The 23425-nt window shown below is 37.3% G+C and overlaps 4 protein-coding genes across 6 annotated transcripts in view; 3 read left to right on the top strand and 1 right to left on the bottom strand.

Moving 5' to 3' along the window:
* Window positions 1–1555, top strand: part of LOC114475696 (rho guanine nucleotide exchange factor 12-like) — a 38109-nt gene extending 36554 nt beyond the window's left edge. For both annotated transcript variants that reach the window (XM_028466735.1, XM_028466734.1), the window contains exons 35-36: window positions 296–368; window positions 451–1555. In XM_028466735.1, coding sequence (XP_028322536.1) covers window positions 296–368; window positions 451–464 — 87 coding nt within the window. In that variant the 3' untranslated portion in view covers window positions 465–1555. The remainder of the gene's footprint in view (window positions 1–295; window positions 369–450) is intronic.
* A 3008-nt stretch (window positions 1556–4563) lies between these two features.
* LOC114475728 (transmembrane protein 136-like) lies at window positions 4564–9772 on the bottom strand. 2 transcript variants are annotated; one of them, XM_028466793.1, is made up of 3 exons: window positions 9649–9772; window positions 8349–8544; window positions 4564–5399 (listed from the first exon to the last, which is right to left on the bottom strand). In XM_028466793.1, the coding sequence occupies exons 2-3, from the start codon at window positions 8536–8538 to the stop codon at window positions 4888–4890; spliced, it is 702 nt and encodes a 233-aa protein (XP_028322594.1). In that variant the 5' UTR covers window positions 8539–8544; window positions 9649–9772; the 3' UTR covers window positions 4564–4887. The 2 variants fall into 2 exon arrangements, with proteins under 2 accessions (XP_028322594.1, XP_028322593.1); XM_028466792.1 differs by lacking the exons at window positions 8349–8544; window positions 9649–9772 and adding an exon at window positions 6683–6796.
* rrp36 (ribosomal RNA processing 36) lies at window positions 6749–7915 on the top strand. The gene has a single exon (XM_028466791.1). The coding sequence runs from the start codon at window positions 6800–6802 to the stop codon at window positions 7586–7588; it is 789 nt and encodes a 262-aa protein (XP_028322592.1). The 5' UTR covers window positions 6749–6799; the 3' UTR covers window positions 7589–7915.
* A 631-nt stretch (window positions 9773–10403) lies between the features above and the next one.
* On the top strand, window positions 10404–22820 carry lrwd1 (leucine-rich repeats and WD repeat domain containing 1). The gene is made up of 16 exons (XM_028467382.1): window positions 10404–10479; window positions 11735–11821; window positions 11962–12196; window positions 13208–13327; window positions 14020–14166; window positions 14259–14345; window positions 15067–15399; window positions 16874–16988; window positions 17085–17188; window positions 17699–17909; window positions 18761–18833; window positions 18938–19081; window positions 20039–20145; window positions 21609–21770; window positions 21861–21970; window positions 22447–22820. The coding sequence occupies exons 2-16, from the start codon at window positions 11742–11744 to the stop codon at window positions 22597–22599; spliced, it is 2181 nt and encodes a 726-aa protein (XP_028323183.1). The 5' UTR covers window positions 10404–10479; window positions 11735–11741; the 3' UTR covers window positions 22600–22820.
* The last annotated feature ends 605 nt before the right edge of the window (window positions 22821–23425 follow it).

Here is a 23425-nt window from a genome sequence, read left to right as displayed (position 1 = left end):
TTTCATTTTCTACCAATTTTATTTCTGATTAAATCAAGGATTTACATCTTTAAGATAGCTATATACAAATAAAAATAAACTTCCTGGATACGATTGGATGTTGTTCAGATAAATGCGGTTCTCACAAATTCATAGAGCAATGGACCATCTTGTTGCTGACTTTTTGGATTAATTTGCGCCGGGCCCCATGAGCCACTGAGGGATATAAGAATGAAATAAGCTGCTCTCATCATAAGTGGCAGGTGTTTTTAAGTCAGACTTTATTTTTGTTGTTTCTTTAATGCTCTGCTTCCAGGATGTGGAGATAAAATACAACGAGCTGCGACAAATGCACAGCGACACGACGACCGACTCTGATGACAACAACGGTGCGTCCTCACACTCTTTGGACTCGGCTGCTCTGTGTCTCTGTACTCATGTCCACTTCTGTAATGCTCTGACCTCTTCCAGATGGGACCCAGTGATGACGGACCTCCTGCTCCATCGGATGATTACCAGAGCTGAGTTTTGTTCTCGCTCTCGGGTTCCGACACTGATGCCATCGATTGGTCGACGCCGCAGCGTGTCTGTATAGACTTTTTCAACTCGCTGGGACAGAAGAGAAATACGAACACTTTGTGCTTGACTTGTAATGGCAATAAATGTGCGTAACTTATCTGAAACACTGGATAAACAGAATAAGATGGAAAGGGGCTAAAGTAGTCTTCGTAGCCACAAAAATGGAAGGACATTTCTGATGTAGTGTTTGGAAACAGAGGTAATAAGCCCACCGGACATGTTTTTAGACTTTAATTTGTGTAGATAAAACACCTAATAATGACTCCAAAGAGCCACGTTATCCTGTTGGTTCAATCTATACAGTCAGATGTAAAAGCTGGGGGTAACATCCAAACATTTCTATTTTGCTGAGCCTTCATCGTCATCATTTATTTTCAATCACTGTTTGTTCATTGCTTAACCCAAACCCTCAGAGCACTTTTGTTACCTTTTATTCCTTAATTGATTGTTTTTCAGCCTAAATCCCTGCAATATTTTGGTGGTACCACTAGAGGGCAGAAAGTCTGATCTCTCAGTGATACCTTATTCCTGGCAGAGCTACTGTAACAAATGTTAATGATGAAAACAAAAGGATATGTGTCATAAATGCTGTTTATGATTACTTCTAACATAGATATAGAAACATGGATTGGATAATATTTGGTAGTCAGTGGCTATTATATTACTAGAGACTAACGTCCACATGGCAACCATAAAAATATCACATCAATCACATTAAAGCACCAATCTGTTGCATTTACCAATAGGACAGACACCTGCATTAATGCTCATATTAACATGAAATGTCCCTCGGATAGACAATCATATGTTTGCAATACTGTTGTCTAACACCTCGCGTTGTTGCTTTGTGTTCACTTTTTTTTTCAAATATATGTTTTCAGTAACTTACCTCCCAGGATGAACAGAATAGAATAGAGGGCTGCATTATTTACTTTAAACAGCAACACACTAACTTTTATTTTTAAAAAAAAAAAAAAAAAGCTTGATAGAATATGAATCTTCAAAATCATGAATCAATTCATAAATGCCTGAAAAACAAATGAAATTACAGCGTTCCGAGCACTTACAACAGTTACAATTTTAAAGCACTGAACGTTCACCACTATCCTAATCCTTCTTACTCTATTTGAAAAACTGTAGAAGATTGTGCCTACTCAGATTTTTTTTTTTTTGTACCTTACATTAGTTATTATTAAATTAAATATATTAAAAAAATTATTTTTTACTAAAACATAAATTATATACAGCATTTTTTATTTATAAAGTTTTCTATACTTACAAAGTAACTAAACCCCAAAAAACACTTTAGTTCTGTTGAAAACAAATGTATTTGGTATGAAGTAGTGCTGTTGATTGATTCTTGTCCAACTCTGACATTTTAGTCAAAGTATTTAGATTTGGCAATTTTTGTTGTAAAAATGTAAGAGTGACTGCCCTCTATGGGTTGAAACCCAGTTATTACATTATGTGATGGTTCGGTGGCTTCTTATGTCACAAACCACCACTGTTGGCCCCGCCCCTTTAATAAAAACTAGTACCTGTTGACTCTGCAGTGTGTGGCACGAAGGTTGAGAGGTAGTTAGCGTAGCATAAATTGTTCTTTGGAAATTTTATAGTAGCCTAAAGACTGGTTTCCAGCCTCGACGGCCATATTTAAATATCTCAGTCTACACTCTGCTCTGGAACTCTCCATCGAATGTGTCCAATCTTTGAATTGTTTTCATTTTTCAATTTCCCTCACCTCCACTCCTCTGTCTGAATATTTTTATTGTTTCATATCTATCTCCTCCTTCTGTTTCCAGCGCTCCGTGTCTGTAGCCTGGCTCTTTTCCTTCTCCGAGATGCAGACGGAGCCACGCAATGTGGGCCGCAAAAACCAAAACAAATCGGATCCCAATCAGGAGCGACTCCCATCGTTCATTTCTATCAATCCCAAAATGCTTATTTCACCATATTTTTTTAGGGCGCATTGGTTATTTTGGCCGTATATATACATCTATATATTCTTGACACATTTTTTTTTTTCCACCTGGAAAAATAGAAACAATTGCAAAGAGGTATAAAGTAAAGCTTTAAGTTTTTACTAGTAGCATATGTTATGTGTACTAGTTCTACTAGTAACACAAAATAGTCCAGTAGTAAACCTTTTTGCTTTAAGCGCTGTAGTGCAGTGGTTCCCAAACGGTGTGCCGTGGGATTTTGTGACAACAATAAATTATTTAGTGCCCTATAAAATCCACATTAACGGAATCGCAGAGGGAAACACGAAATTGACCAATGAAGCTGTAATCCACTATTGAACGTAGAATTGGACAGAACCAGCATGAAATGCCATCACTGTGAGGCTAGGAATGTTTTTTCATATGGAGATGTTTCTGGGGATCGCTCATTAGGTGCACCGCCCTCCCCTTTCCCATCCTGGCCGCATTAAACACCTCTTAAACCACCCGAAACACTACCTAAACTGCCAAAAAACTACGCAAATCATCACTGACTCCTAAAATCAGAGCCGACCAGTGCCCGTTTAACTTTAATGTGCCTGTATAGGTGTATATGGTATTGGTGTGCCTTCAGATTTTTACTTGTCCTTTGGCCCAAAAGTTTGGGAACCACTGCTGTAGTGCACTAAAAAGCTTTACTAGTAGAACACAATTTTTGTTTACTAGTACTACTACTACACTCAAAATCTCACTTACAGTAGTAGTACTAGTGGACTGTTTTTAGTTTACTACCAGTAGTAGTACTGGTAAGGCCAAAAGATTCACTAGTAGTACTAGTAGGTCCAATGCAAATGAGGTAGGAGGGATTAGAACCGTTTCCAGCACCCTGATTGGTTGTAATATTTTTAAAAGCCAATAGTCAAACAGAATTTGCTTTTTTTCCCGTACTAGTGACCCCTTTATGCCTCACTAGTAAAGTGTACTCATGCACCAGTAAACCAGAAGTGAGTACATTTACTCTAAATGTGTGTACTTGTAGAGTTGATATCACTGATTCACAAATTTACGTTCAAACTGCTTTCCCTATCGTCCATGTCGTTATGGTTTTGGGCACTCACTGAGGCACAGTCATATTGGGCCCTTCCTCAAACTGTTCCCACAAAGTTGGAAACCCAAACCCTGAAAAACGTGACCAAATATTTTTGTCGATATAGTGTATCAACAAATCTGCATTGTTTAAATGATGTTCCTACTTTAGATTACCAGTAAAGGAAACGCTGGTACGTAAATCTGAGATGAGGGATTAGATTTGACTTTGATGGGTTGAAAAGATAATCATTGACTGAACACAGTCACACGTAAACAGCAGAGTACAGGTAAAGCTAAAGAAAGGAGGTATGCATACGATGACTACATATCAGAGGGTTTGTTGTTCCACTGCTCTTTTTTTGTATTGCACACTTTGAAACCTTTTATTATTATTATTATTAAACACAAACTACTTCATGAGAGGATAAAGTCTACAGCAATATTAATCTTCTATGTAATATTCTAAATGCTATTCCACTGTTATTAACTGTGTCAACGTGTCTGTTTGGAATAAAGGAGGATACTTGATGTGCTGATTTTGAGTCGATCAAACTCATACACACGTAAACACACAGCTTTTATTTCCTTCTGGCGGTTCATACAACTTGACAAGATTTCCTTTGAAATGTGTTACAAATACTTCATAAAACTTAAAATGTTATGTTGTTTAGCTAAAATATGTGGAATTTTGTCACTTTTCTATGTAAATGTGATTCCTGAAGTTTGAAAAATAGAGTGAGGCAAATGTATTCTTAGGACGTTTTAAAGCAGGGGTGTCCAAAACTTTTTTGTTTAAGGGGGCACAAGGCCCACTCCAGGAAAATCCATAGTATTATTTTTTTTTTTTTTGGGGGGGGGGGTCATGCCGCAATTTTATCACCTGTCGGTGAAACCTAACTTGATGCAAACATACAGTATCTTCTTAACGTTTCATTTTCCAACCAATAAGGGTGTAAATCAACCTGTGTCACTGAAAAGACATTACACTTTTACCTCTTGGGTCCCATTATACTTTGTTGGGAGGCTTCCAACTTTTAAAGGCCTATTCCCTGCTACACTCAACACCTTTTTTTTTTACACGTAGGATTCCCAGTAACTTTCCGTCACTGGAAAAATGAGAATATTCTCACGCCAACTTCATTCTTTCCTCGTCGTCACTTTTTGTATCTAATATAACGATGACTTATCTTCCCTTTGGATGAAACTGTTGTGTCCATGTGCTTTTGATTGGAAAACACCCTGTATTTTTTACTCAAAGTAGGGTCAAACCCACACACATTTAAGTTCTCAGTGTGATTTATTAAAGCTTCTCTGTTTGTTTGCACCTCTCTTTCCACTTCAGGTACTTTCCTTTACTTTTCTTGTAGCAGAAGCGCGTTATGTCTACCATGAACACCCAGGCCAGGCCGTACATAAGCACGCCGCCTACTTTCATCACCATCGAAGTCCTTGGAGAAGTGATCTCGCAGTAGAACATGGCCGTACCCACTCCCACGCGTACGGTGGCGAACAGAGTGATGAAGAGCAGGTCCACGGCGTCTCCCAGCAGACTGTCATAGCGACCCAGCTGTCGCAGGAACCATCGGGTCTGCAGCAGCGGGTTGGTGATCTCGCTGCCGAAGATCACCGCGCAGGTTTCGCACGCAGACTCCCCCATGAAGAGAGCTAGCAAGATGCCCACGATGCTCGCTGCATGATGGGCCAGCATGAGGGGGCCCTCGCTGTGGTGGCACACACACCAACCCATGTCAAAGAAGAAGTAGCCAAGACACACGGCCAGGGCAAGAGTCTGCAGCTCAGTGTTTGCAGTGCCTGGGTCCCAGAGAAGAGCAAAGAAGGGCATTGGTCACAGGTTAAAGCAGTGGTTCTCAAACAGCTCAAGTACCCCCTTTGTCTTATTTCTGAATACAAGTACCCCCTTTGTCCAGCTACAGCATTTTGCATAGGAAATTATTTAAAAGCATTAGCATTAGAGCATAATGATGGAATGAACACATATTTTAAATCTCATTTTGTAAATATGTGGAAAGAAACAGTATTTGGTCCCCATTTTTAATATCAAGAATTTCTGGCAACCCCAAAGACTTTTTTTTTTCTTTCTAGAATTAGTTTTTGCTCATGTTCGAACTCAGATATTTATTTTTTCACTGCATCTTAGTTGAACTACATTCACAAAATTCTATCTAAAGGGATTATTATGTTCACTGTATCAGATGTGAAATGTGGCTTGTTTGTTCATGATAAGATCGGATGATCGATTTTGGTGTGAATAATGTTTTGTTCGGTAAATGTTATATTCATAAATGTTATTTCTTTAAATCTAAGCCTAATTTTACCCACTAGAGGAACGAGCTTAAGCTTTTTGCCTATTTTTTATATTTTCTTCATGACAGAAATGCCTCTAGACTTCTTTCATTTATGGAAAAAAAAACTTGATTTATTTCAATAGACCAATCTGTTGTTTTATTGTATGTACAAGGTATACAATGTTCTTTTTGTTTTGTCTTTTTGTTTAGTTTTGTTCTATCTTCAGAAAGTCAATTACAATTACATTCTCAATTACTAAAGTTCAATAAATCACAATTACTGAGTCTGAACTAAATAAACCCATAAAACCTAACCTTCGCTTTCTGTTAGCATCTCTTATGATAATACAGTAAAAACAAATATCTATCATCCAATTTCTTTCCTATCTATTGGTTCCCTTGTTAGGCTTTATAATCAATAAAAAAATATAGGTTTTAATGTTTTTGGTGTGGGCATTTTAGCCTTTTTTCTGTCAGTATAGATTATTTATTTAAATGGTACATTGCGGAAAAGCTTGATATGACACATATTTTAATAATTGTTAACTACATATGTGTAAAACTGTACATAGAACTGTAGTCCCCAGTTTTGTTATGGAGTTTTCATGGTAATTACAACGGCAATCATCTAAACAGAATTACAATTTAATTACGATTATGACAGCAACATATTTTTAAATTAGAATTAAAATTGTAATCACACCATAATTGTTGTTCATTGTCAATTACGGCATTACAATTATTGACTGTACTTGTTCAATTAAAAAATAAATAAATAAATAAAAATACCTGCATTACCACCACCTGACCAGATGGTGGAGGTAAGGCGCCAAAAGATGACTGCCAACACCCGGAAAAACAATATAAACAAAGAAGAAGAAGAAGCGAGGCCGTCGTTGCTGTTCCATGAGGTGTTTATCTCTAAGTACAGCAACTGATCGTTTGTCTCCACTGAACTCTACGGATACAATGGAGCTCAACAAAAAGCAACCGGAGGAGGATGAAGGAGGCAGCAGTGCAGCGATGGACATGAGAAATGAACTATCCAACTTGTCCTTTGAGGAGATCATTAAACTACAACAGACGGTAGGGACCAAAGTGTACAACAAGGTCACGTGTGGCAGCAAAAGTGGTCCAGACAAAAGTAAGAGCAAACGGCTCAATAAGAACAGACCGACTGAGATTTCAGCTAAGAAGCCAGTTCCATTCCTCCGTCAGGTGGTCCCAGTCAAGAAGACCATGCTGAGAGACCCTCGATTTGACGACCTGTCTGGGGAGTACAAAGCAGATGTTTTTGAAAAAACCTACAGCTTCATTGATGACATCAAGTCCACCGAGAAGAAGGTCATCCAAAGGCAGCTAAAGAGGATGAAGAAAGACAGCCAGAAGAAGACGAAGCTCCAGTTTCTCCTAAAGAGGATGGAGAACCAGGAGCGAGCCAAGAAGATCCAAGAGCTGCAGAAAGAGAAAGAGCTGGAGTTCAAGAGGCAGCAGAGAGAGAATGCTAATGCTAGCCATGGAACACGGCCATTCTTCCTGAAAAAATCTGAAAAGAAGAAACTCCAGCTGGCTGACAAGTACCAGGAGCTAAAGAAAAGTGGCAAACTGGATCATTTTCTCAGCAAGAAGAGGAAGAGGAATGCTGAGAAGGACCGCAGGAAACTGCCCCCGAAGCAGCACAACCAAACAGCCTGATCCACCACCAGCAGCAGCACCACCACCAGCAGCACACATGACTGACTGCTGGAGGACTGTCTCTAGTGTGAGCATCACACTCACCTTCTGGCAAATCTGGCCAACCTGCTGGACAAAACTTCATTTATTTTTTCATTTGTTTTTTTTTTTTGAGCAGGGACAAGAAAACAAAATGAACAAAAAGACTCTTTGTGTACAAAGAAACTGTCTCCCACAGTAAAAAATAGATAAATAAGATAAAACTGAGAAAATAACCAGCAGTCAATGCTGTTTTGGCGTCTTGCATTAATCTGATTGGTCGGCTATGATGTGATGTATTTGATTGTTGTCTGGTTATTTCACTTTTTGTTTTTTCACAATGTTTGTTGATCATTTTAAAACAAAAAATAATCATTTACTCAGTTACGGTTGGGTGTAGAAATGTATCAAAGTACTAATACTTCATTACTGTACTTAAGTAGTTTTTTCTGGTATCTGTACTTTATTTGAGCATTTTAATTTATTTTTTTTTGGTGATTTTTACTCCTTACTTTTTAAAAACAAAAATCTATGCTTTCTACTCATTACATTTAAAAAAAGTGAGCTTGTCACTTTTAAGACCTTCGAAGATGATGCCACGACATTAAAAAATAATAATAATAAAAATATATATATATATTTTCTTGCTATATATATATATATATAGCAAGAAACGGTTCAGATAGTTGGAAAACACCCTATGAACTTAAGTGAAATAAAAATAAGTGGAACAGTGTTTGACCTGCATGTGTGAGGGGCCACGGCCCATCGATGAACACCACGTAGCCAGTCAGCAGCACAATGGTGACCCCGTGGGTTAATGTGACCAGGCGACAGTTCCACTCGGGGCCTCGCTTGGCACAGGTAGAGCAGAACAACAGGTAGAGACCCAACCAGCCAATCAGGCTGCAGAGAACCTGGAACACTGGCATGGTCGCCTGCAAAGGGGACAAATCAACTGACAATGCCTGTGCAAACAACATGAAAATTCCTGAAACTGCCGACAATAAATGTTAATGCTAATTAAGTCAAAGGACATTTATGTGGTCCTGAGCTTTTATTTCACACATTTATATAATGATTGAAAGTAGTGCAACTATTCAACCCTGTTCCTCTAGTTTCAACCCATGCAATCAAATAGAATTTCTTACCTCAAAAGAATTTGACCTATTGACCTTTAAATAGTTTAAGTCTGTGTATGCACAATGTATTAGAGCAAATATTTGCAAATAGATACTGGAATAAGTAAAGTCAAACATGCCGATATTGAGAAAGTTTGATTTTAAAAATCCAGTCATTTCTTAAATCAAATTGTTCTTCAGTTAGAACGTTACCGCCTGTGCCTTACAATAAAGGATTTAAAAATTAAATTAATAAATGTACTTTTACAAGTATCTGACTAACAGCATTGCACCAAATACAACAAATAATACATTAAACATGTAATATAAATTAATATAAGGAAGGCGGGTAGTAACTTTTATAAAGGTCAGAAATGTTTAAGTTTCAACATGAAACGCTTTATTTCTCCTCATTTATTCAACTGTTTCATTTTCTACATTTCATAGAAAATCCCCATGTTGGTATTTTACTAGCTACAAACAAACAACTTTTAACTAATCATAAAACATGCAACATTTGCAAAATGCACCTTATGTTTTTTTTTTTTAATAATTTTATTAATATATTATTATATATAATATACCACAACCCATACACCATATCTGCAGCATTCAAAAACATTTGTCTCAATGTTTCAGTGAAAATAAACATTTAAAGATGGTTAATTTAATACTAAAACTTATTTATATATAACTTATATATTTATATTTGTGAGTTTGAATCCTAGAAAGTTAATCAGATTTTAGATGGCGCTCATTGGTGACTAGAGCTCCTGAGGGCCCCTCACATGGTCCATGTGGGCTACCTGGGGTCCACGGGCACCGTGTTGGTGAACCCTGGTCTAATACCTATTAGTGATGATTGCATTTTGTTTGTTGGCATAGCAATAAGAGGTGTGTGTGTGTGTGTGTGTCCCTCACCTTTGCACCTTTCGTCAGACGTCAGGGTGGAAAAACTGCATCTGCCTGATCATGCATCACCATCTACACTCCAAAACTTCACACAAGTGTGGACAGATATGCCACGTGTATGTGCACACTCTGGATAGTTAGTGTGTCCCTCCCCCCTCAGACTTTATCCTCTTAAAGGATTGGAGGCTCCACCTCATCCAGATACACCTGCTTTCAGAGAGGATGGGAACACATGCTGAGGCATCACTATATAAAACCACACAAACATTAAAGTTTGGCCCGTTTTAACAGTAATTGTCACATCTTTAGACAATGTGCTCTAATCCAACAACAATAACACTCTTTGGCTGTGTTATTTGCTGATTCATTCATATTTTATTACATTTATAACATTTGCAGCTTGCAATTGTGATCAAATGTGCATTGGTTTAATCTAGGAAGGAATTTATCACAAATTTTTGCAAAAACATAAATAATTTTCACTACTGAACAAAAAAAAAAAAATTATGTATATATATATATATAAAATCACTGATGTTGATCAATAATGACATCAAAAAAGTTTTTTTTCCCACTCTTTATTTTATTCCTCTAATATAAACTTTATTTATTGTTTATTACACTTTATAAGTGACTTATATATGATAATTTACAAGAGGAATTAAATAAAATGCAAATTTTTCTGGTCCGGCTAGCAGCCATTAGCCGTTACTATGGTAACGTCCTGTAGCGGAAGTCGCGCTTGGAATCATGGGAGCCTTGGATAGCCACGCCCACCAAAAGCAGAGTGTTCCCGCGAAAGTTTATTTTTTATTTCCTCAGTGTTTGCTGCTTCCGACGGTGAGTTCCTACACAGTAACACGTCTGTTATTCACTCATTAAACTCATTTTATTAATTAATCTATTCTTTATTTAAAACGTGGGCAAATATGTTGCTTTAATTCTTAATGTAGACTCAAATGCTACGTTTAACGGAGTCAGGAGGACTACAACGTGGAGTTGTTTTTAAACCACACTAGTTTGTTGTTAGTACAATACCCGATTATACTGTTATATTCAAACATAATCGCGTTTTTACGTAGTTTTCACTGCTCAAAAGTGGTGTTAATATAATAGTTGAAACGTAAACGTGTTGTTTAGCTTGTTTCTGTTCATAGACTCGCGTGATTTATCTTTTGTGTAACTTAAACCAAAACGTTGTTTTTATCCGAAACATAATCATGAGAAACATTTATATAGAACGTACTGTACCTTAGATAACATGTTTTCCTCTTTCGATCAGTAAGTATTGAAGCACATTTAACTTTCACTGATGGAAAAAATGTAAATATTAGAACAGACATATCAAAACTACATCAAATAGAATAAAAACTCATAACTGTTTTATTTTATGATACTAAAGTATAGATGGATAATACACTTTTAATATGGATGCGTACTATAACCTGGACTTAGGGCTGGGCGATATGGGCTAAAATTAATATCGATTATTATAATATTTTTTCTTTCCCAAAATGGTGATATACGATATAAATCTCAATATTTTTAATGCAAATAAAGTCTTACCAGAAAGACAATTTTGCTGATGCAAAATACCACATAGGCTCATTTATTACCAAACAGCTGCACAATATGTGACACTTTATTATTTTTCTCCAATAAGGGACAGCATGTGTGAGTGAGTACTGTTGTGTGGCATGTTTTAATTGAAGGTCTGGGTTAGGTCGCACTTAATACAAAATCAGCCATAAAATTAAAATGTATATAGATATAGACGATATTGTAATTTTCTATATTGCCAAAATAGAAAACTCAATATATCTTGAATCTCGATATATTGCCCATGCCAAACTGGAATTGCACTAAACCACGTTAAACGGTATCTTACAGAGAGAGTAGACGTATTCATACTTTTTATTTGCACTAGACTTATTTATGATGAGTGCTTTCTATGATATAAACATTCTACAATAATCCTCTCACAGTAGGACATCAGTGTGATCATTGGATTGAAAAACTAAATACAAAGTGAGACACGTCATTTTTTGTGTTTTCTGTTCACGTGATATCTGGATTATGGCTCCTCCCATTGCAGATCAGTCATGGAACAAATAACAGAGAAGCTGTTGCTGGAGAAAGGCTCTCCTAAAACCAACCGGTTGGAGCAAATCAAGTCACTGAAGTAAGTGCTTTTCTGTTTCCCAGTACCAGTAGTTAATGTGATGCTTTTAGACGATTGGTCCCTGGGCTAATGCTGAAGGAAAGACTTTCATTTAAAGTAAAATTGCCACTTGACTCAACACTCTTTAAATAACTTCCCAGTCTTTCCAAGCTCCGCCTGAAGCTCCAGGATTTACCCGTCAGGCTGTTGTCCCGCCTCCAGGCTTTGGAACGGCTGGATCTCTCCGGTAACGGACTGCAGGAGTTTCCTAAAAGTCTGAAGCTGCCCATGCTTCGTTTCCTGGACCTGAGCGACAACCAGATGGAGGACGTCACCTCGCTGGAGTCGCTGGTCAGCCTGGAGGAGCTGAAGATGGAGGACAACCTGTACATCACTGTAAGGATTTGTGGAATCTGTTGTTTTTTCGTGGGTGCACTGTGGATTTCCTCAGTAATGAAATCTGTTAAAGTTTATCCATGACACTGAGAGTAAATTTATTGTTAGTGGAAAAGTGTGATTTTCGCCCTATTCATTTACTTCAGTTTTCACTTTTTGCAATTTTCTGCTTTATTTGCTTTTTTAGTAATAATACCACTATTGCAATTTTTGTTTCAGGAATTGATTTTCATTATTTTTGTCTTTTTCCATGATCACGAGGGAAAAAAACACGGCGGCCCTACAGTAAAAACAGGGAAACTTTTCCTCCATCTATAATCTCATCATTTTTACACTTTAACACCAATTTACCTAAATCACCCTAAACAAGGGACACTTTAGCGTGTTAATGAGCCACACAATAGGCTAATCAGAGCTAATCAACTCCAATGGACGACTCAAATAACTAGGAAACTAGTGCAACATCATGGGCCGAGGTCCTCAGAGACTCAAACCCTATGTCAGACATGGGCAACTGCCACCCTGGGGGCCACATACGGCCCTCGGTCTATTTTTGTGCAGCCCCTAAAGTAAAATACCAAGATTACTCCGAAAACACACAAAATTACAAAAAGACCAAAAAATGACTCAAAATTATGGAAACATACACAAAAAACACAAATTTACAAAACAACTACAAAAATGACTCCAAAATGCACTAACAGAATGATGGAAAACTATGTAAAATGGCAACAAAAATGCACAAAACAACTATAAAAACACAAAACTACAGCAACATTATATCAAACAACAATAAAACAACAACAAATTTACACAAAATGACAAAAAAACAGCAGAAAAACATACAAAACAGCAACAAAAAATCTCAAAACCCTTTGTTTTTTTCTGTGGATTGGACAGCTCACTTTTTTGTGGCCCCGGTGTGATAAAGGTCGCTCAACTTTGTTGTGTTGTTTTGGCCTGAGTAGTGATGACGTTGCTAATTTTTCATTAATTTCTCTCCTCTGTCAGGTGAGTGATAACTACAAGCTGATGGTGCTGCTGTCCAATCTGAGGATCTACAACGGTAAAGACGTCTCTACCAACGCCAACCACCTCCGCTACGTCTACAGCGACAACCTGAGGAGCAGAGTAAGAAGAAGGGTTGCAGGGTTGGGGTCGATTATAAATGTAATTGGTAGTTAATTACACTTATGACATAATTGGAATTGGAACAATATGTTGATGTAAACATAATTTAATTATAATTGAGTTTAAATAATTTAATCAAACGCAAAACTGGGGAACCGTGTTAGAGTTCTATGGCTTTGACACACATACGTAGTTAACAATTACTACAGTATGTGTCATATCAAGTTCACCTGTCACTTCTCTTGAGGATAATTTTTATCATTTAAAAATAAAATAAAATTGAGGGATATACTGACAAAAGAAAAAAGGCTCAGACGCACATACAAAAAATATAAAAACCAATATTTATAACCAAGAGATGAGAAACAAATTATTTAGTATTTATATAATTTAGTATATTTTACAGCTGATATGAGACATGGGTGAAAACTGACCCGTTTTTATGTAATTGAACTTTAGTATTTGAGAACATAATTGTAATTGACTTTCAGGGGAAAAACAGTATTTGTAATTTTTGTTGTAATTGGAAAAATATGCCGGCAACTGTAATTGAGTTGTAATTGAACATTGATAATTGAAGCCGTAGCTGTAATTAGTTGACTTTGGGACTCTTGTCACGTTTGCCCCTGCTTTAAGTGTCCACCACAGTCATATATTATCTGCACACACAACATTGGTCCTTTATGTTATAGATAGTTGCTCTGTGGGAGAAGAGCTTCTGTCCTTCTGGTCCCATCACAGCTGAGAAAGTTTCCGCTCTGGAAGCCAAGTTTATCAGCACAGCTCGGCAGCAGGTGAAGTTTGGCCCCAGCTCAGTCACCGACTTCACCAAATGGAAGGTACGTTCAAGAGCGGGTGTTCATTATTCACTCTGTGGCTTTTAATAATGATAATAATAATAATTTAATCCGCTCCCTGTGTTGGTTTGTAGGTGGAGATTATAGCCAAGGAGTTCCTGTGCTCTCTGACGGAGCCGAAGGAAAAGAGCAGCGACTCTAGTGATGCTGAAGAGAGCAGTGTGAGTGATGGGGGAGATTAAAACACACCAGAGTTGGGGTCAATTGTAATTGTAATTGTGTAATTGATAATTAATTACAATTATGGCATAATTATAATTGTAATTTTAAAAAATCTATCGCTGTCGTAATTGTAAATACATTTTCATTTGAGTTCAGATAATTGACTATGTAACTGTAATTGCCATGAAAATTGGTTCTACAGTTCTACACATATGTCGTTAACAATTATTAAAATGTGTTTTATATCAAGCTTTCCCACATTTTACCATTTAATTATTTTTTTTTTTTTAAATCAAGCTGCATAATGACACTAAAAAGGTTGAGACGTCCACACCAACAATATTAAAACCAATATTTTTATTGATTAGGAAGCCTAACAAGGTAATCAATAGATAGGAAAAAAAATAGATCATAGATGTTTGATGTTATTGTATTTTACAGTTGATTTAGAACCCGTTATCATTAGATGCTAACACAAGAGGAAGGTTAACTTATTACGCTATTTATTTCAGGCAATTCAGGTAATTGTGATTAATTTTAGTTGAACTTTAGTAATTGAGAGCATAACTGTAATTGACTTTCTGAGGATAAAACATAATTGTAATTGGACATGGGTATATGAAAACATAATTGTAACTGGAAATGTAATTGACCCCAACTCTGAAACATATACAGTTTCTAACACTGTTTAAAACTGTTTATCCATGTGTTTTATCTCAGGTGGTTTTATCACCAGTGAAGCGTAAACAAACTCAATCTCTGACGGACACCAACAACATGCGGTTGACGCCCCGTAAGAAGCCGCGCTCCGACATCGCAGCGCCTTCAGATAAAGACAGTCCTCGGAAATCCAGCCTCCGCCTCAAACCTCGGACGCCAGTAAAGGCTGACGTGGTTGGGTTGAGCCCACGCGCCTCCAATCTCCATGACCGCACCCCCACCAAGAGAACAGGAATGCCTGCAACTCATCCCAAAGCAAAACATGCATGTTTATCTTCGTCAGTGGATGAAGCTCAGAGAGACGCTGACGTGCTGCCTGCAGGAAGCACAAAGGTAAGGTTAAAAACTGATGACCAACGTTTCACATTTACCTTTCACCGGCATTAACAAATGTTACTATTAAGTCTCACAGACCTCAGCACTTTATGCAGCGAGAGAAAAATTTCTTTTTTTTAAATCTCTCAAACATAAAATTACCAAAGAATACTGTCAACTTACCCGACTGATGTTTTATTTTATTCAAGCTCCACAAACGTGTTTAAAGTGCTTTTTATTGCATATGCAGCTGCTGAATTGCCTCTCATTCCTAATTGTGAAGGTTACAAATGATAGTTTTCAGCTGAGTTGTCTTTGTCTTTTGGGTTGAGAACAGCTGATAATGTTAATGACTAGATTTGCTTTGGAAACAGGAAAACCATTGTCAGCTCAGAGCTGCTTGTTTTTGATACTGTAACTCAAACCGTACAGCAGTGGATATGGTTTTTAGCTGTGGAGTCGCCGTCTTCATCTCACTAAACGTATATATAGTTAGTTATTCCTGTTAGTTTTGTACAACATCCACTCGTGCCTGCCTCCTCTCCCTGCTCCATGTCTGCATATGAGATTTGTTAAGACTAGAGATGGGAACAAGTCAAAAGTCCTCAACTTTAATTAACAAGTCTTAACAAGTCATGAGTATGTAATGTACCACAGCTAGTGCCGTTATACAGAGCAAGTTTTTTCAACTCATAGAAACAATGACTTACTTGAACAGAGTACATATTTATCAAATAATAGTGATATAATCTGATATAATGCTTTTATGAACAAACCAATCCAGCATCTTTTTAGATTTTAAAATGTTAACAGTTCTTCTGTTAACCAAACAAACAATAATCTAACTGGAAAGCAGAACAAGGTATTTTTTTTCCCAAAACATTATTAATCCTGGTTATAATCTTTAAATCCAAAGAATATCACTCTTGGAATAAACGTCTCTGCTAAATGTCTCAGCCCAGCTTGATGTTTTCAGCTGCTTCCTGAGTGGCTGTCACTTTGTCCATCGAAGTCCTGTTCTCCTTCGGATCATTAATAACAATTGCATTTTTAAAATATTTTGACGAATCTAAAGTCATTAAATTTGTGACTCGAGTTCAAGTCATGTGATTCGAGTCCAAACCTCTGGTTGAGACTTGTTTAAGAGTAGAGTTCCAGTTTTTTTTAAAGCATTTTGAAGTATTAGTCTTTTTTTACTCTATGTAAGTTCTGTTATAACTGATGTGTTTCTATGGTATTTCCTTAATGCATTTACACTTGAGATTTGGCCTCAATGTTCAGGGAAATGTTCAGCACAGCTCATGTTTCCAATGGTTTTAAATACTTGTATTTACAGGGAGTTGGATTTCCTTCCCATGTTGGGATCTGCATTGTGTAATCGACCTGGTTATCAACACAGTTTAGAGAAAACTGAACCGATTCCAGCTGCTCTGAGTGTAGATTGCAGAGCTTTGATGTCCTAATCAAAGTGTTGCTCCTTTGCCCGCTGCAGACGGTGTGTCTGAAGCCGCTCCACGTGCTGCAGTGCCACAGTAAGGCAGACAGCTCTGAGGACTTCTCCACGCAGCTGTGGGCGTGTGCATTCCAGCCTTTGCCGCTGTCCACAGGTAACATTTATCATCCAATACCATTAAAAGTCTTGATAAAGGCTTTGATATTGTTGACTGTGTGACATTCTTGATGCTTATTTTTTTCATGTGCAGGCAGTGGTGGGAGCCGCCTGGTGGCGACCTGTGGAGGAGACTCCCTGTGTGTGATCGACTGTGAGACAGGGATGGTGATGAAGAAGTACAAAGTATCCGGAGAGGTCGGTATCCTTAAAGCAGAGATGGGCAACATTAGTCACAGCTGGGGCCGCAAAAATGTGCTTTTCGGATCTAAGGGCCACATTATTTTTTGCCCTTTGTTGTCATTTTGTATATTTTTCAGTTTTTTGTATAGTCTTCTTGTGTGTTTATGAAGTAATTGAGTGTATATTTGTTTTCCTTTTGTTTATTATTGTTGTCATTTTGTCTGTTTTCTGTTGTTTTGTGTATTTTTGCTGTTGTTTTGTGTATTTTTGCTGTTGTTTTGTGTATTTTTGCTGTTGGTTTGTGTATTTTACTGTCATTTTTGAGTAAATTTGTGTTTTTACTGTCATTTTTGAGTAAATTTGTGTTTTTACTTTGGGGACCACACAAAATTACCCCAAGGGCGGCATGTGACTCCCTGGCTGAAAGTTGCCCACTTCTGCATTAAAAGTTGAACACCAGTACTGTTATATAATCCCTAATGTTATGGCTGACCTGTGTGAGTGTGTTTTCTGCCTCCCCTGCAGGAGTTCTTCTCTCTGGCCTGGTCCACAGTGCTCATGTCCAGAGGAGGTAACGCGGCAGCTCAGCACTGCAGCATTCTGGCCGCCGGCGGGAAGCGAGGACTAGTTAAACTGATCCATCCTCGCAACAACGTGGCCTACGGAGAGTTCAGGGCCAGTCGCAAGTCACTGTCCATCCTCCGCTTCAACCACCAGCAAGGAAACTTCCTCTTCAGTGAGTTGACAGGAAATCATCTTCCTTTTGTTTAGCGCTCAATGTGGAGATGTGCAAGACCATCTTTTAATAAGGGTTTTATTTAGATTTTTTTTCTCTCTTTTTTAAAATTGTATTTCAAAAGTTACTGAACTTAAATTTGAAATATTTCAATAACTTTTTTAAAAAAAATGTAATAACTATTTTTAGAATTTTAATAACTATTTTTTTTTTTTAATTCATTTAAATTTTGAATTCATCATTTTTTTAAATATATTAAATGATTGAATTAATTAAAAAAAATGAATGAATAACTCATTTTAATTTATTATTTGTTTTTGGTAACAATTTACTTTAAGTGTTATACATAAGGTTGACATTACACTCTCATTATCAGTCATTAGCATGAATAAGGTGTCATGTTATTATGTCTGTTATTAAGCTGTCATTAATTGTTGTTTGCTAAATTATGACACCTGTGGAGCTATGTTGACATTTTTTAGGTTATGTGGAGGGATCTAGTGGGGTTAGGTAGGGTTAGGGTTAAAATTAGGGGTTAGGGTAACTAACAACACTTAATGACAGCCTTCATGGCACCATATTCATGCTAATGACAGGTATCATGTCACAATAATGACAGCATAATGTCAGCCTTTATGTATAAAGTGTTACCAACATTTATTTTCTTTATTAAATTGAATGTTTTATGTTAACTTCCATATTAGAAATTAGTTAATATTGCTGATTGAATTTGGCATCAGTGGCGACTGCTTTTGTCTTGTTTGAAGGTTGCTTTGATCTTAGGTTGTTTTGTTTTTGTTCGTACCCTTTGTCGTTGTTTTGCTCATGAAACGACGGCTTTTCTCCTGCAGCGGGATCGTACGACAACAAGATCTTGATGTGGGACATCGGTGGGGTCGACAGCCAGTACAACTACAAAGCTGTGTGCGTTCTTCAGTTTGATCAACCTTTGTGAACGCTAAATGCTGCACGAGCACCTTTAACTTGAACTCAACAATGTCTCCTGCTCTCTGTGTGTGTGCCCGCAGTCAGCTGCTGACGTTGGAGGTCAGCGCTGCACCTCTGCACATCTGTCTGCCTCCAGCGTCACCCAGAACACACCTACTGACGGCCTGTGAGGACGGTCTGCACTGCTACAGCACCCAACTGGGCGGCAACAACTCAGCAAAGAAGTAAGTCTGGCACTTTATGCTTTAATTTCTGTTCAGGGGCCAAATATGGACCAGTTGAATCTCAAGTGGGCTGCAGATTATAGGCAGGAACACAGCAAATTTCAACAATAATACGCCCTACTTTGCAGTTCCACATTTAATTTATATGTAACTAGTGCAGTGACTGTAGGAAGTATGTATTGCTATAGAACATTAGAACATCAGTCCTACCTCCACAGTGGTGGTGTCATCCCTATGTTCCAATATTCTAATGTTCTAATATTGTAACTGAGACATCATCACTGTAGAGCTAGGACTCATGACATCCGTAGACTCAGTAGGTGGGGGTGGGGCGTCCAAACAAATCCAACATGGCACATGCAAAGTATGTAAAGCACCAACAATATCCAAGCAATAAGTGACAGATATCTATCAGTCCCTGCAGGATCATCACCTAAATTTACTTAATTTCATGATTATTTTTTATTTAATTTGGGGAAAACTTGTGGAATAATTTGAGGAAAATTGTGTTTTTTCAACAATTTGCTTTTTAAAAATGATTGCCGTCATGTTGATATAAACTTGGGAAAACTGTGAGCGCTGGCAAGGCAAATATTGTAAAGTTTATTTGAATGTATGTATTTTAGAGGACTGCGATATCTATACCTGAATTAGTTGGTAATTTACACATCGATTCTTCATGTTTTTTTCGGTTTTTTTAAACATCCTCCTACGGGCCAAATTGGATGCTCTAAAGGGCTAGAATTGGCCCCTGAGCCTTGAGTTTGATACATGTGCTCTAATGGTTTCCATTAATGACATGGTGTTAAAGGTTAAATCTCAGCTCTGGCACGACTATCTGTGTAAGGTGAAGCAGTAATAATGTTTTAACACTAGCCAGATTCCATTAATTTACTGTAGTTGAGCTGTAAATCATTTACTGTATATTAACTAAGCAACAATGATGTTTCCTATCAGTAGGTCTAAAGAGATGGAGATTAACTTCCCCATTTATAAGAAGGAGGACAAAGAGCACGATTACCACACCATCGACGGCCTCAGCTTTCTCACTGACGACGTTGTAGGTGAGTGAAGCCCTAGTTATTTTCTCTATGAGCTCCTTTGGAAACACAAATGATAAAAACTAAGGAAATAAATCTTTTCGGGAGCCACTAAATCAGTGTTTTTGGTCGGGACCCCATGTGATGTCACCTGGAGTTTAAATGGGGTCGCTTGAAATTACTGAAAAATTAAAACAGTTTTTTAAAATTTTGGAAATTATTGTTTTTTAATTAAAACAACACACAATCTTACTACTACTGTATTTCTATACTTTCACTTTGTGAAATATAAATCTAGTTAAACTAAAATGCAGTAAAAATAATAAATGTCTGAGCTCGAACATGATAAAAAAACTAATTCTAGTAAAAAATGTCTTTGGGATCTCAAGAAATTCTTGACATGAAAATGGGGTCACAATCCTAAAAAGGTTGGGAACCACTGCATTAAATACTGTTTCTTTCCACTTATTTAGAAAATTAGATTCTTTAAAATGTGTTATCACTCGTTAGTTCCATCATTTTGCTCCATGGTTGTGTTTAAATAGTTTTCTCAGCAAAATGTTGTAGTCGGACAAAGGGGGTACATGGATTCAGAAGAATCCATGTACATGAATTAAGAGAAAGGGGTACTTGAGCCAAAAACGTTTGAGAACCACTGCTATAGTTAATAAGGGTGTAAGAACAGATTGTTTTGGCGATTCATCATGATATTTTCCTGCACGATTATCGTATCGATTCGAAAAAATGTTCAAATCGATTTTTTTTTCAATCATGTTTTAGAACACACAAAAAACATTTAATTGCGCTAACATTAGCATAGCACGTAAACGGCCGGTCACTAGGTGTCAGTGAACCACATTAGACCATGTTAAACTATTTCACTCCTCAATGCATTTTAGCTTGGATTTTTATTGCGCTTTATTTTCATAAAACATATTGGGCACTTTTAAAGATTTATGTGGATGCTTTTTTATTAAGAATTTAAGAACTTAACACAATCAGAATCTGTTGTAGAAGCAAAAGTTAAACTTTTTTGAAAAATATAATTAAACAGTTTGATAAACATACCATTTGTTTTTGATATTCGCACTTGAATTACATTTAGTTACCATTTATTAGTTCTCGCAAGTAAAAAAAAAAGTATCGTATTTTATACCATTTTGTACTTGGAAATGTGAAATTTGTAATTATTTATGTCGCAATGTATATTATATTGTTTAGTATCAGTATATATCGAATCGTGAGATGAAAGTTGTAAATCATAATGTCAGATTCATGGCAATGCACACCACTAATAGTTAACACTAGTTGGCCACAAGGCTGTGCTGTGATTATTATATCCAAGAGTGATTGATGGCTGTTACTATTTTTTTGCCTTACAGTTTAAATACAGTGCTGATTGTACAACTTGTTTCCTTATGGGCTTATTCAGTCTCTCTTTAACCAACTTCACCTCCTCCTTCCTGTGCCCACCTGTTGTTTTTTAGCTTCTAAGAACTACCTGCATGGCTGCATCTACCTGTGGAGCTGGAGCAGGACTAAGGCGCAGCGGCCTGACAAGAAGAACCGAGCGGTGAGCGCCGTGGTTCTGGCTGAGCTGCAGTGGGCCAACACCGAGATCCCTTACCTGGCTCTAAACACCTGCCCTGGTAGGATGGCTTTGTGCGATGCTTTCAAACATGTTCAGTGTTTTTCTGTTAGAACAATGGACCCTGATCGTGGTCTGTCTCTGTGTGCAGGCCAAGCCTACATTGTGTGTGGAGATGACAAGGGCCGGCTATGGACGTATCACGTCAGCAGCCTACAAAAGAACAGCTTCCAGAGCGGGAAACCCATCCGGCCCACCGAGGTGAACGTTCACACAGAAGCAGCTCAACACTTTAAGATTTCTGCATTTTATTTCCTTAGATAGGTTTCAAAATAAAAGAAAGTGAATAAAAACACATACTCCAGCTCTAGAAAATCCCTCATGGTCCATATCTTATTCCATTTGAGTACTTATTAGGGCTGGACAACATCACCAAAACAGATAAAATCGTACATTCCTAAAAAAAAATAACCAAAAAATAAATGAAAGTAAATTAGCAAAAAAAAAAAAAGTTTAGTCTGTGATTAACAATATCTGTCACATCAGACCTACTTATTACAACTAATTAATTATTCCTAAGGTGCATATGGTGCCACTCGGTTATAGTTGCAACGTGACACATTTTAGAAAGTAAAAGATTAAAGAAAGTAGTAACTTATCAAAAGATTGAGTTTAAAAACATCTAACCTGCCATACATTTTCATCATTCATTCACATGCTCTCTGCTGTCTCTGCAGGTCCTGGAGTGGCCGGGACCTTTGAAGAACGGTGTCCGGCAGGTGGAGGGAACCTCCATCAACAGCGTAGCAATGGACCCCGAGCTGCGCTACCTGGTTGCCCTCAGTGACAAAAACATGGTGATAGTTTGGAAGAGAGACGAGTCGTCATGAGTAACACAAACACAACTGTGTGGTTTCGCTCACACTTTTTTATACACACGAAAGACAAACAGTTTTAAATCTCAGAGGGAGAATGTGTGGAATAGTCAGAGTGGGTGTATTTATGATCAGATCATTGTTTTTGTACTATATTTGAGTGACATATTTATCTTAGTTTTGTTTACACCAGTGCACCGCACCTACCTGCTGTGTTTGAAGCTGTTGCTGTTTACGTCGACCAATGAAAACATTTTCTGTCACTGAAAAATGTCTTTGCCTGCTCATTTGTTCTTTAAATTTCACAAAAATTTCTCTCCTTGTAGGAGAGAAATTTGATCATAATCCTCACATCAATTACACACAATTTACTGCCATTTATAACCCTACATGATATAGGAATGATCTATTCTTTTAATGTTTCCACTTAAATATTTAAGATCTTAATAGTAGAAATGAACTTAGAGTATCTGTACAAAACTTGTATAATTTACAATGTGTTTAATTTATTACAAGTAAACACAATATGTGCGCATTTATTTTTAAATATCTTTTTAAGTACTTTTATGCACGAGTTTATCGCCAATGAGACACCCATCACACTTCACAGTGATATAGATGTGTATCATGTTCACTATCCATTTACTGTAAATGTAAAATATGTTTGTTTTATTGGTGCACTAGTCCCCATATGTAGTTATTCACTTTAATCATGATACAACATGATAACCCAGTTTGTGAACTACTGCTCTAAGGTTTTTTGTTTTTTTTAAAGATGTGGGGAGGTGAGATTTCCAAGAACAGGGTTGAGAAATATTGTCTTCAAGTGTCCCCTAAGGGC

This window comes from Gouania willdenowi, chromosome 14 (assembly GCF_900634775.1).
Source record: "Gouania willdenowi chromosome 14, fGouWil2.1, whole genome shotgun sequence".
In the NCBI taxonomy this organism is placed as follows: domain Eukaryota; kingdom Metazoa; phylum Chordata; class Actinopteri; order Blenniiformes; family Gobiesocidae; genus Gouania; species Gouania willdenowi.
Note: the sequence above shows the minus strand (reverse complement) of the source record. Positions and strands in the feature narration are given on the sequence as shown.

Bases quoted from the DNA above. Each gene is read 5' to 3' on its own strand.
- rrp36 (XM_028466791.1), top strand. From the start codon at position 6,800: ATGAGGTGTTTATCTCTAAGTACAGCAACTGATCGTTTGTCTCCACTG.
- LOC114475728 (XM_028466793.1), bottom strand. From the start codon at position 8,538: ATGCCAGTGTTCCAGGTTCTCTGCAGCCTGATTGGCTGGTTGGGTCTC. The intron at 5,400-8,348 runs GTCAAACACTGT...TCTGGGACCCAG, and splicing joins GTGGCCCCTCACACATGCAG to GCACTGCAAACACTGAGCTG.
- lrwd1 (XM_028467382.1), top strand. From the start codon at position 11,742: ATGGAACAAATAACAGAGAAGCTGTTGCTGGAGAAAGGCTCTCCTAAA. The intron at 11,822-11,961 runs GTAAGTGCTTTT...ATAACTTCCCAG, and splicing joins GAGCAAATCAAGTCACTGAA to TCTTTCCAAGCTCCGCCTGA. The intron at 17,189-17,698 runs GTCGGTATCCTT...CCTCCCCTGCAG, and splicing joins AGTACAAAGTATCCGGAGAG to GAGTTCTTCTCTCTGGCCTG.